The following is a 14077-nucleotide window of genomic DNA, read 5'->3' on the forward strand; positions in this document are numbered from 1 at the left end:
AGCTTTTGGGCTGTGTGTTCACGTGAATTTGAAGTCTGCTCGGTCTGTGCAGAGTTTATGTGCTCCCCGCGTTCTTGCGGGTTTCTTCCAAGTGCTATGGTTTCCATCCGCGGTCCAAATATTTGAATTGCTGACTCTAAATTGACCTCAGTAAGTGCATATCTGACTGGCATCTTGTCCTGGGTGCGTCCCCTCCCCCTTCGGCTTTGCGCCCTGCGTTGCCGGGGAGGCTCCAGCTTGCCGCGACCCCGCTGTGGGGACAAGCGGTTGATAATGGATGGATGGAAGTGCATGTCTGTGTGTGTTACATTGCTCTACTGTATGATTGTGAATTATTGTGTTAGAGATAAAATGCACTCTTGGAAGAATGTTTAATCATTAGGTGAAGGCTGAGTTTGAGATTTTTGAGGTAAACATTTTGTTAGCAATTGAGTCAACATCATCTGCTTGTGAAAAGGGGCAATTGGGAAGGTTATATCACAGAGGTTATCAGGTGACGCTGATAGATGGATATTCATTTGTTGATCAGCCTGGTACTGATCTTCACCCTTTTCTGTTGACCTTTTCAAACTTCTGGATCCGTTGAACTCGTCAGCTCCAGCTAAGGCTGTGCTGTGCAATTCACTATCCAAATTCACTTGCCGGTTGATTGATCGTGTCAGAAAACTAGTTAATTATTCAAGTGCTCTGAAAATGAGTGACATTTAAAATCCATACATGTAGCTGTTTGTGTTGCTTTGTGGTGGGCGATTCACTGATGAACCACACTGCCCAACTACAGATGTAGCACTTGGGTAAACCTCTTCTCAAACAACTGTCATCCGTCATCCTATAAGTTAAAAGTGAGCAGGTTTTTCTCCTACCCACACTTGAACAATGAAAAAAACTAGAGGAGCAACGAACAAAAAATGCCAACATTTCAAGTAGATGAAACAACTTAGATTTGCTGTGTAGAGGGTTATACGGGAAACCTATTCTCAAACCCAGCACTACGTCTCTCAAACTTATTGCACCAATTGTATGCAGGACTTTGCTCTAGCCATGTATAGTCAATTAACTCATCGGGTTTGGTCATTTTGGATTATTTTTAATAACATAGCACAAACCCAATTCCAAAAAAATGTGGGACAGTATTGAAAAGGCTAATGCAAAAATTATTTGTAGTTACTTCGACTTGTATTCACTTCGACTTGTATTCAAACAAAAACAACATAAAGACAGGGTAGTTCATGTTTTACCTAATCAACTGCATTGTTTTTTGAAGACATGTTTATTCTGAAATTGATGCCTGCACATTCCAAAAAACCTGAGACAGGTAGTTCATGACTAATCACAATATAACAAATTGAAATTACAAGGTGATGTGAAACAGGTGAAGCAACTGTGCTACAGTGTATAGAGCCTCCAAAAAAAACATGGTCCTTCCAGAGCAAGGATGGGTTGAGGCTCACCAATTTGCCAACAGATGTGAGGGAATAATCCAGCACTCTTGAGAATAACATTCTCCAAAAACAAATCGGTAGGATTTTCAGCATTTCACCTTCTACAGTACACAATATAATGAAAAGATTCAAGGAATCCGATCGAATCTCGGGGCGTAGAGGGCAAGTTCGAGCATTTTTGGAATTGGTATTGTAGTAATGTGCGTTAAGGTCTGCTTCATACTTAATAAATGTAGCACTGCATGCCAGTGATTCAAAAGCAATATGATTTACTACTAGTTGGATCTATCAGCAAAATTTGACAATGTTTTGTACCTCATGTATTACATGAAAATTTGTATTTTTCCTAGTTTTGCAGGTGCTGAAATACCTATAAATCTGCTTGCGTTTTCTTCTACCAATGCTGAGCAGTAGCACAGCAGTTGGAGCTTTTACCTTACAGAGGACCTGGGTCCCACCTCTTGTACTACTAGCCTTCAGTAATGTACTTATCCTAAATTGCTCCAGTAAAAATTATGGAACTGTACATATGGATAAATCAGTACTTTAATATGCTAACATTTTAAGTTTCTTTGGAGAAAAATAAGCAAAATTGAAAATTGATTCAATAAGGAAATATTATAAATACATGTCAATGAATATAATACACATCTTTAATAATTAACAGTAATTTAATTGAATATTAGTTTTTTTAATTTACCTTGGTATCAATGTATTTGACATGTCACACAAATGAACAGTTAAAAACATTCATAGACAAAAGTACTCTACACTGTGGACAATATGCACAAATACAACAGCATACAACTCTACACACTAGAAGAGATTAATATTACCTATCAGGTGTATTACATACATTAAATGAGACAACAGATCTGACATGAAAGTAATTTCAACCTTTATCCAACCAAAATCAGTTTGGCTACGTTATTAGACTAAGATTGAGTATTCAATATCAGCACACATTATAAGGTCAGCTGTCACTCTAAACAAATCCTATAGGTATTAAAAGAAGAAACCACAAGGTTCATCTTGAAGTGAACATTCCACATCTGGCAAAAATAATTATCAAAAAAATGCAACTAATGTAAATAAAATATATTCTTGAATTTTTTTTATGATAAGGAGTACATGCTTGCTGCATTTTTCTTTCAATGCTAATTAGTCATTAAAAGGGACTGTGCACTTTTTGTAAGTCTCAACCTTTGTATCAGTTATGGTTAAAAATTCTACATGTGTTGCAGGTCACTTGCAACTGTTATTGTGCTAAAATATATTATGTTCTTACCAAACTGTCAATTTTCAAGCAGCTACTTACCAAGGTTTTCCATGTTTGAAAAATGTTATACAAATAATGTGCTCTAACTTCTTAACGTCTTAAGCCTCCCCAGATTTCTAACCATCCCTACCCCCTTGCTTACAGTCCAACCACAGACTAACTTCTTTCATCATGCACACTAGACACTCTGCTCTCTCCGTTCCAGGAGACTGGATATTTCAACCACATCTTTATCCCTGACAGGGGAATCAGAGGAGACAAGGCACAGAGCCTCACGCCGTCCCAGCTCAGTGAGGCCGACTGCTGGGCTCCAGTGGAACCCTCTTGCTCAGAGGTGTCTCGCCCTGCTCGGAGATTATCCTCTTGAAACCTCGGCTGTGCCCGCCGACTGAACTGCGCTGCCATTTGCAAATATCCCCATTGAGGATGTCTTGGATGTGCTGCACTATAAGGTTGATGGCCACTGGAGGAAGTAAACAGCACAAGTGCGAAGTGAGTGACTGCCTGTACAGTTTAAAATTAATCTCACTCAGACAGCTAAAAGTGCCTGCATTATATATCCTCTCAACAGTAAAACAACATACCCATGTTGTCAACCCCTCGGGGAATAATAACATCCGCGTATTTCTTGGTCTACAGAAAATAGGTAAAGCATTTGTAAATTTTTATACTGAGTTTTAACTTTTCACCAAAACAAATCAATGTAAATAAGGTGTAAAGGGGATGTGTTCCACCTTGAGTTAAGGATGTACACAAAACAAGTGTCAAAAAATGCATTCAAATATCCTGGAACACTTTAAATTCAGCCTTTTTATTCCTTGTTTTCTCAACAAAAACTGTCATTTTACTATGCAAAAATATCTACTCATTGTATTTCTACAACTAGCTTTTTTTTTTTTTAAAAAGACACTTATTAATGTGGAGTTACTAAAGTCAAACATTTTCTAATTCTCTGTGCAGGTAGATCTACTTTTATCTCACTCTTGCTCACTAAGGTTTAACCTTCCATATATGTGACATGTACAGGGTGTGAACAACAAAACACACACCACATGGCAAGGAGTTTAACTTAAGTTTCTAAATCACAGTTACAAACATAGCAGCAAAGGTGAGTTACAATATTAGGCTAATTGCCATTTATCAGTGTGTCGGTTATTAAGGACATCTAACAGTTATCAGTGACTTATATGTGAGTTTTCAAAGCACCACAAGGCAACCAACAGCGTTCCGAAGAGGTAAAATAGTTGGTGCCTGAATTGCAGGTGTATCGGTCACACAAAGGGAAAATGATTTCACATGTTAACAGGAGCAGTCTGAAAAATGACAGAATTTGGTAAACATGGACAAACTTCATCAGCAAAGACAACCAGTGGTCCCAAGTCAAAGGCCACTGTCAGGGACGGACAGATATTTCACAGGATAGTTGCTAAACGGCTCAAAGGAACAGCCTCAAATCACCACAGATGTTTCTGTTGTATTGTTGTATATATGGTTATGGAACCTGGATGGCATGATCAACAGTCTTAATCATAAACATGGAGCAGGGAAGGAAAAAAAAAAATCTCACAATATACTACCAAAATATTCAGTGAATTAAGATGTGAACTATATCTGGAGGTGTTCAGGCTATATTAAAAATGAACCATTATTATGCGATTTCAGAAAGTCAGTCTGCCATTACCGGAAGACAGAACTCTTCAAACGCAGGCTTGACAAAGGTGGTGTACTGGGCGAGAATCTGCTCAAGGTCCCGGCCTCTCTTCATGTCCCGCAGAACTGGTTTGAATATGAAAATATATATATTTTTAAATCTTTTCCTTTAAATTGTTTTATTACTGAGTTACAGGCTGTTCCAACACGGGTCATTCTTACCTCTGCGAGAGAGCCGAACATCAGAGTCCGTGTCCACAAATAGTTTCATGTGGAACATGTCGCGGATCTCCTGAGAATAGAAAACCAGGATCCCCTCGAAGAGGACAACGTCGGCAGGATACACGGTGATCCGGTCCTGCAGCCTGAGTAAGCAGAAAATTTGTTCTGATCAGAGGAGTACATGAGAGTTGTGTGTATTGTGACATTAATTGCCAAATAGGAGAAATACGCAAAATGGTTGACTTTATTGACCAAGAAAAAAGTACATTTAGGTTACCAAGGAGACTGAGCTGATGTTATAAATATGACTGCAGAATATAATTCTCACCTAGAATGGGTGACAAAATCATAGGTGGGCACCTCAACGACCTTCCCTTCCACAATGTCCTTAAGAGTTTTGTACATCAACTCGTTATCAAAAGCATCTGAAAAATAATCACGAACACACAATTTATACAAAAAAATGTAACAGAAAAAGCTGCAGTATGAAAAAGATCCTATGAAGGGAACGATGGGTGAATTTTAAGAACACGTGTGGGCAGCAAGTGGCGTTGTGGCTAGTGCTGCCTTGCACTCCAAGGACCCAGGTTCAAGTCTACTACCCACCATACCTGGTCCCTGGTTTAAGGTCTGCTCTTGCTGAAGTTCCATTTAACCAAGTACTTAATTACTACAGTAAAATTACACCAATGTATCAAGAAATAAATTATTCCAAGTGGCTTCGGACAAAAGTATCAGCTAAACGAATGCATTAAATGCAATTGACACAGAATCACATGAAACAAAGATCAGCGCAATGTTGGTGACACCTGGATGGTCGAAGTTGTACTGGCCCTTGAGCGCCTTAGACTTCTGCTCTGGGGTCAGTACCCTGTAGAAGCTGTCCTGGCTGACTATGGCCACCTTTCTCTGGCGATGGTCCACCTTGTTCTGCCCAAGCAGCTCCATGATCTTTGCACACACTGTGGACTGGGAGATGGTCACAGAATACCATTTAAAAAATTTTTAATCATTAATAATAATAATAATAATAATAATAATATTTTCAGCCAAAACCAAGCCATCTATTTGGTGAATGAAAAAAAAGGGGTAAAGTTATAACTGTATTATTAGCACATACATAAAAGCATCCACTACATGGGGTCAGCAGCTAATTTCTGCTGTCTTGAAACCTGAAGGTTCATGGTTCAAATCCCACCTACTGTTGTAGAACCCTTAAATAACACAATAATAATAGTGTTGTATAAATGGGTATGTCATTTGTAATTGACTATTAGTCTATTAGACTATTAATAGTCTATTGCATACTAACATTTGATAAAGGTGTAAGCTAAACAAAAAAATAATTCTAATAACACAAGTCTAACTTTACCAAATGTGGACGTTATTCTCTGTGTATTATTTTAGGCAAATATGTGTTGCATCGTCATCGACTAATTTTCAAGTATTTTTAACATAGTCCATTTTACAATAATCCTAAGCATAAGAAGAAGAAAGGAATTTAAAAACTGAACTGTATAACGTAACGGTAGGAATACTATTCCTAGTGAAAAACTAACTAAAAATAAAATTCTATTAGCAACTCACTGCCTACAAATTTCAACAAGTTTCTATCGCTATATTCTGTCAGGTATTGTCACTGTTAACTGTTTCCAGCGACGTGACAGGTTTTGTTTGTGTTTTAAGAAACAACTTAAAGATTATAGATAATTAATAAAGGGATTTTGCACCTTAACGGTGCGGGCACGCGCACGAGTAACGTTCAGCGCGGTGCCGTAGTCGCCCGCCAATAGCGCGAGCGACCCAGTGACATCAGATGGAGTTTTTTTTTTTTTTTTTTCGTACGGAAAGTGTGCGGACAAACTTCATTTTCATAAACTGAACTAAAACCACTAATCATTCGAAACTCAAAAATTCCGAATGTGCAGCCAGGTGTCGAATACTAAACGAGCGGCGTCTTCACGGTTTGCCTACCTTGCCGCTTGCGGTGCCCCCACTAACTCCAATCAGGAATGGATGGTGTCTCGGCCGCTCGAGGTCTGGCGGCGACTCGGCGCGAGCCATCACGCGCTCTTCTCTCTCCCTGTCCGCACACAGACAACAGCTAACTTACGTGGTACGTTTACTTAGTTATTTAGTCCGTGACATTTTTTTTCCAGAGTCTGCCAGGCGCTGAATTTGTCGATATTCCGATTAACCAACGAACCCGGGGGTTCTTGACGCACCACCATTTATTTTTCAGTTCAGTCGTAAAGTAAAACGAGTGGTGGGCGTGCGCAATATCGACTCGACAGCACAGGACGACGGGAAATGGAGTTTTTCGCTATGACTCATTGGCCTGCTGCATAAGACCAACCTGTGGTTACCAGTCGAACCGATAGACGGCGGTAGGGACTGGCGTTCGCGAATGTTCACCAGCGTCGGTAAAAACAGGCGTCGCGTTACTGCGGTGACCACAGTGGCGCTTGTAATTCTTTCAGTGAAAGTGGCAAGATGAGGAACATTGTACATCAACGGGCCAACACTCAGGGTTCAGTAGTACTTTGTAGAGACAATGTTTTTATTTGCAGTGATTTTTAAATTAGTTTTAATGCAGATCGATGTTGAAATCTGTAGTTTAATTTACTATAGCTCTGTCTGAGACTTGTGCAAAACGTAAAATTCAGAGAGTTCTGCTATTTAAGCTTTTACCATGATAAATGTAATTCAAAGTGAACAGCGGAGCAGGAACTGGGCCATGTGTTCAAACATAGGTTTGAATCATACGTTGTGTGAAGTTTGTGTGTTCTCCCTCCCTTCTGTGGGTTTCCTCCCACAGTTCAAAGATATGTCCTGGGTAAATCGGTGACTCTACACTACTCTTATTACATAGACAAACCGAAACTTTTACGCAGCTTAGTAACCTCTATGGTTTACTCACAAACACCACTTAATGTTAAAAGAGCTCTTCTGCAGTGCTGCTTGAAGGTATATGAGCCCCTTGTCTTTTAGTTTTACCACAAAATCATTATTTAATCAGGATTCTTACTCATCTGGTATAATAGGTGTGTAACTGCAAGTTCTTTGTTGGTTTAGAAGAACCTGTAGAGAAATGGAAGGACTGCAGGTGCAAAAAGAAGTGAACCCCAAGCTGTATTGTTTAAACCAAGGAGGTCAATAGAGTGAAGTGTGTAAGTTAATTTGTTTTAGAAGTTTAATATTTCATACAAGAATAATAACCATCCCTATATGGTTCACATAGTTTCAACCAGCATGGTATTCTCCTTCAAAAGAATAAGGTAGTTGCAACTGAGAAATGACTCATTCAAATTGGTGATTTACTGCAAAATTAAACAAGATAAAAAAATTGAGCCACAGAATATATTTAATTATCAATATACATAACCTTGTAAGTCACCCTAGACTATGTATCCAATAGGTAAAAAAAGTTAAATCAGATTACTAAGTATGCTGGCAAAATAAATGGCAAATTTGCCATTGTTAGTATCAGTGAAAATGGCTACTACTTCATAGAAAAATGGTAAAAGTTAAGATTCTATATTATAACAGAAAAACAGTTGCATAGACAGAGATAATAGAAGTGGTATGTCTGAAGGTACTTTTTTGGGCGGGGGGAGTTTCAAACAATGCCTTAATTTGTTCATTTTATATACCGATGTTTAAATATATAACTACAAATCAGTTTTCCTCCCTCCTTCCTATAGAACAATACACTTATGACCAGCTTCAAGGAGGCTCAGCTTGACATCACGTTTTCTGTGATTCCTCTGTCTGACGGAGGACCAATTCTTCATCTGGTTTCTCTGCAATCTTGCCAAGTTCTTCTGCAACAACCTCTATAGCTTCATCACCCTCCATTCTCCTCACAATTTCCCCTTTACCTGCCAAGATCTCTTCTATATTCCTGTATAGGACACATAAATTGCAGCTAAGAACTTATTCATTCAAATTTCTTTTAATATAAAATACAAGTATAAAAAAATGGCAGCACAGAACATACTTAAATATAAACAAATACCATTTCAGCTAGATAATTTCCCACTTTGTTTACATTGTTTACTTTTAATAGTATTCACAAAGATTTTTAAACTCACCTTTTCCCCTCAAGGTCTGAGAACCACCCCAAATTGTCTGCAATTATATGATGATTTTTGCAGCCATGACATGTCACTATGACAACCCCCTTATGATAGGCTACCTTAGATATTTTTTTCATTGATCTGGTTGAGCACACCTGAAAACAGATGTAGATACATTAAGACATATGATACGATCTAGAGTGTTGCTTGAATGTAAAGAAAATGTATCATGTCACATGTAATTATAGTAATTGTAAAGTACCAAATTGTACTGTATATATTATATAGTGCCATGGAGGTATCAGCAATCTGAATCTGTGACATAGCTAAATACCTCTTAAAAAGTCGATGTTAATTCAAATTTTAGTGCACGTGACGTGTGTTTAATTTTAGATTTATTCATTTTAGCTGACGCTTTTCTCCAAGCAACTACAAGCAATTTATTTACCCATAATTTGTACAGCTGAGTAATTTTACTAGAGCAATTTAGGGTAAGTACCTTGCTCAAGGATACTACAGCTGGATGGGTATCGAACCTACGAACTCCAAGTTGGATCCAACAAGCGCTAACCACTGATTGACTAGGTATCTCATCGCAACACACATCACGTTGATCTCCACCACGCACGCGTGCGTCTCGTGCCCATCTGTCGCAGGCCCCACCTTGCAGGTGTAAACCAGGTGATAATGGCCAGATGTCCCTGTTGCTACGGGCTCGCTCCTCAGCGGAGAGCAAGTGGACAATTCCCGCCGCAGAAGCTGCAGGGGTCCGCCGCTCTGTCCTGTCACTGTTCTGATAGCGCTGCATGTCACACATGATTCAGTACAGGATCGCAGTCGTGTAGGAATAAAAGGCCCGCGGTCCACGTGTCTCTGTCTGCTGCTGCTGTTATTCGCCGAGGACGTGCTGCGAGAAGCCTTCAACACGGGACGTAACTGCTCAATTTTTGCGCCAGACCCACGAACCAGTGTTCTTAACAGAAGTGAAGAATGCTGCTTCGCTGCACAGTTCACCACTTTTATTGTTCGCTGGAACATGTCGTTTGACACTGTGACAATGCCTTACTTAAACACTAACAAGATGTTCGTACGAGCGTACGCTCCGTTTTTACACTTCCGGGATCACGATAGTGGCGATTGGTTCTATGACTCAAGAGGGTGAAATCTTTACCGGAAGGAAAAAAAAAAAAATTCAACAATTAAAGGAGCGCCGTGCAGTAAAGGTGTATTTATAAAGTTATACTGCCCCCTGCAGCCCTGGAGTGTGATTACAGGTACTGTCGTACATTTTAATGTGAGGAAAGCCTTCGTGCTAGGCGCGTTCTGGGTTGTTTATCCTTTACACTTTCATGTCTTTTAGCCACATCTTAAAATTAGTGAATTTGTTGACATTGCTTTTGAAGCAGTTGTTTTTTAATCGTACTGTTTATCTTACTTTTGACTTAAAACAGTGGTCACATGAGGTCATCCGTGGTGTTAATTTTCCTTCCAGGATGATGCATATACAATACTCAATATTGAATATAACGTTGTATTCTCAATAATACTAAATAACTTTGGCCAACAGTGTCATCTGAGCAATTAACAGGTAACTGCTAACCAGTTAAAATTGAAATAATGTCTTGAATACCATACGTGCATATGTGCCGGTCAGTTCTGAGTTTAATCCTTTCGGTGCTAAATACAGAACTTGTCAGGCGGGCATGAGCCAACAAGTCACATCTCATCACCAGGACACTTGCTGACAAGTAGTACATCACCTGTATCTGAGGCCAAGTACCAGAATTTTCCAAACTTTTCTTGGTAAAAATAACAATCCTTTTATGGGAAATCACTGATTTTCAAAAAAACTACCCACTGACAGTTTCATTTTCAGGAAATTAAAATGTAAAACCCAAAAGACAAATTTATTAATATAAAAAAACCCTTTACTTAAACAATTTCTTACCCATCCAGAACATCTAGATGAAGAAAACAATACACCATCCTTCCATTACTAACATATGCTTATCCAATCAGGGATGGGATAATCCGGAGCTTATCCCTAGAAGGATAGAGCAGGATTCCAGTCCATAGCAAGGTATTAACACTCATACACAATAAGGGCACTTTAGTGTTACACGTTCACCTACATAACATTTGTAAAGTTCTTAGGATTGTAGCAGGAAACTCAAGTGGACGCAAGGAAAACACAAACTCCATATAGACAGGGCTGCGCTGCACTGAAATCAAGTGTCTCTTAACACTTGAGCTCTGAGATGAAATCCAAATCAGGTTAATCACTGTGTGGCCAACAGCAAAATATATAGAATTTAACAAATTTAGAGCTTACATAATGAAAATGTACTTTTGAAAAACAAGACATTCCAGCTAATCGTGTGTGACACTTGCCTTTGTTCTCTAAAAGCTGCAGAAAGTTAAAAGGGCAAGTCTGAATAACTGGCAGGAAAACAGAGCCCCTTGAATGTGAAGGTGGATTTTTGGCAGAGTGGTCATTTTCACAAATTTGCAAAGGCAATTCCCTCAACTCCTTTTTCATAAACACTGAGTGGGAACAAAATCCTCCAACAATGTGGGGAAAGGGAGGCAGGCAAACTGTGATGATCCCCATCGCTCAAACGTGTATTATGTTACGTTGTTCTCTAGAACTTGGAGATGTTTTGTTTGGACTCATTTAAGCATTCACTCTTTGTAGGCAAGGATTGTAAGAACAGCAAACTGTTTTAGGGGAGATCAAGTATGAAACAAGGCCGTAAACCCTTTAGCACAATGGACACTCCCAGTGTGATCATGTGAAGGGTGGAGCTCTGCTAAGAGTTTCACAGCAGTCTTCATCTATATCAGCTGGACATTTGCTTGTGAAGCTATAGGAAGAGTAGCAAAAGTGCCTAATTAGTTTAAATAAATTAATTACACAATATAACAAATTTTTATGTCTTTTTTTTTGCATTTTCCATCCAGTTTTGTTAGATTAAGCTTACTTTTGCCATTAGCTTGTACTCTGTGTCAGTTTTTTTTTTAAAAAATTCTGTATTCTTGAAATTAGTAAGTTTTGGGAAATTTTGACACCAGGTTCCAAGCACTGAACATTCCAATACCTTTTAGGATCTGATGCTTTCTGGAATGTTTTTTGGTGCTTTCTAGAATGTTCTGGTGCATTCTAGAATCTTCCAATGGCTGTAAAAGTACTAAACTTTTCAGATGGAATTAATACAGTACTGCATTCGCTATGTGTGGCTCAAACAGATTTATAGAGACTCAGCATTCATAGCAACCAAATACAAATTCCTATTGCTCTACAAGTGGCAAGGAAGAACACACACATACACGCTGTCTGAAGCCGCTTGTTCTGAGCCTAACCCAGCAGGAGAGGGCACAGGGCCGGAGGAGGAGTGGGACACACCCAGGACGGGACGCCAGTCCATCGCAAGGCACCCCCAGCAGGACTTGAACCCCAGGCTCACCAGAGAGCAGGACCCAGCCAAACCCGCTGCGCCACTGCACCTCCCAGACTCAATAATCTTAAACAAAGAATATCAAACACAAAATCTTGAGCACTCAAACTTTATTTTATACAAACTTGTAATAATGCCTACAGTTTACAGTTGTTTTGAAACAACATTCATTGTTGTAGTGCCAGTTTTGATAATTTGCATGCAGTGGTATACTGTACATGGTACTTGTTGGAACAAGCAAAAATGATAAAGTGATGCCATTAAAGTGTTAAAAAACTACTTGGCTGAGCACCTGGAAAAAGTTTGCCAAAGGAGGTGAAGTGTTTCTACTGATGTGTCCATAGTAACTCATACATGTTATACTCATTTCCTATATTTTTTCTTCTATGAGGATTATATTTAGTGTTATAGGGAGCACTTTTTAAATATTTTTCGTCAGGATTGGGGTCTTGGTGTTTCTGACAAATGTTTTGGTAATGTCAAGTATTAAAGTAAAATGGAAACTGTACAACATTTTTTGTGGATACCACCTCATAACCCCTTTTTAGAATTGATAAAAGCAGTTCGCTAGTCTGTAGGGTAATTAAAAACTAGTTTTATTAATTAATTTAATTTTCTCATAGGTTAAGAGCAATTATAGATGTAATCACACATTCTTTTTTTTAGGAGTTACAGAATAATAAAAGCAGGGTTTACTGCAGTTGGGAGTATCTTGCATTGGGTTGCCAAAACCAAAATCAGTTAAGCGCTTTGCAGCCACATGGGTCATGGCCGGCATCTTTCTACCTTCGGCCTGCTACGTTGAAAAAAATGGAAAGTAGCTCTACTGAAAATACTAAAACAATACATTTACAATCAACTTAACACATGTATATTTGAGATGAGAACGTAACCATATTGCATAAAGTCCAAGTGAAATTCAACAGTCATCAAAAAGTGATATGATCACGCTGCAATAAAATGTTCCAGTCTATTTAAACTTTTAACAGGCGGTGTTCACTCAACATGATTTTTACTGCTTGTTCAATTTACTTAATTAAAATTAGTTAATGCAACACAATTCTTTTGCATTTTGTCTCAACTTAATTTCATTGTGTACAGTCCATCTACGTTTACTTAATCCAGTTGTGTTGGGACTATGTGAATAATATTTGTTGGGTCAGGGTATTACTGAAACTGAACTGGAAAAGGGAGGCTCTATTAAAAAAAAATATATATATATATATATTTATATAGTATATTGTATTATATATATCCATCCAGGGGGTGCGGTGGCGCAGTGGGTTGAACCACAGTCCTGCTCTCCGGTGAGTCTGGGGTTCGAGTCCCGCTTGGGGTGCCTTGCAATGGACTGGCGTCCCGTCCTGGGTGTGTCCCCTCCCCCTCTGGCCTTACACCCTGTGTTACCGGGTAGGCTCCGTGACCCCATATGGGACAAGCGGTTCTGAAAATGTGTGTGTGTATATCCATCCATCCATTTTTTATCCTGCTTGTCCTAGTAGGGTCGCGGTGGCAGTAGGGAGAGCAGAGAGGCCCAGCCTCCCCTGTCCCCCACAACTTCCTCCAGCTGAGCCTGGGGGAATCCCCAGCCATTCCCAGGCCAACTGTGAGATATAATCCCTCCAGCAGGTCCGGGGCCGACCTCAGGGCCTCGTCCCAGTTGACCATGCCTGGTATACCTCCGAAGGGAGGCGCCCAGGGGGCATACTTATCAGATGCCTGAACCACCTCAACTGGTTCCTCTCAATGTGAAGGAGCAGCGGCTCTACTCTGAGTTCCTCCCAGATGTCCGAACTCCTCACCCTGCGGAGAAAACTCATTTCGGCCGCTTGTATCCACAATCTTATTCTTTCGGTCATCACCCAGAGTTGATGACCATAGGTGAGGGTAGGGACGTAGATCGACCGGTAAATGGAGAGCTTCGCCTTATGGCTCAGCTCCCCCTTCACC

General features: G+C 39.6%; 2 protein-coding genes across 2 annotated transcripts; both read right to left on the reverse strand.

Annotated features, from left to right (window-relative positions):
- Window positions 1-2147: 2147 nt before the first annotated feature.
- Window positions 2148-6880, reverse strand: uck1 (uridine-cytidine kinase 1). Its single transcript, XM_018749083.2, has 7 exons — window positions 6568-6880; window positions 5403-5562; window positions 4922-5018; window positions 4594-4736; window positions 4403-4497; window positions 3306-3354; window positions 2148-3184 (listed from the first exon to the last, which is right to left on the reverse strand). Exons 1-7 carry the CDS (start codon window positions 6655-6657, stop codon window positions 3009-3011), a joined length of 810 nt encoding a protein of 269 aa, XP_018604599.1. The 5' UTR covers window positions 6658-6880; the 3' UTR covers window positions 2148-3008.
- A 443-nt stretch (window positions 6881-7323) lies between these two features.
- On the reverse strand, window positions 7324-9808 carry dnlz (DNL-type zinc finger). The gene is made up of 3 exons (XM_018751505.2): window positions 9336-9808; window positions 8688-8827; window positions 7324-8497 (listed from the first exon to the last, which is right to left on the reverse strand). The coding sequence occupies exons 1-3, from the start codon at window positions 9708-9710 to the stop codon at window positions 8341-8343; spliced, it is 672 nt and encodes a 223-aa protein (XP_018607021.1). The 5' UTR covers window positions 9711-9808; the 3' UTR covers window positions 7324-8340.
- Window positions 9809-14077: the final 4269 nt, after the last annotated feature.

Source organism: Scleropages formosus, chromosome 6, assembly GCF_900964775.1.
Source record: "Scleropages formosus chromosome 6, fSclFor1.1, whole genome shotgun sequence".
Lineage (NCBI taxonomy): Eukaryota > Metazoa > Chordata > Actinopteri > Osteoglossiformes > Osteoglossidae > Scleropages > Scleropages formosus.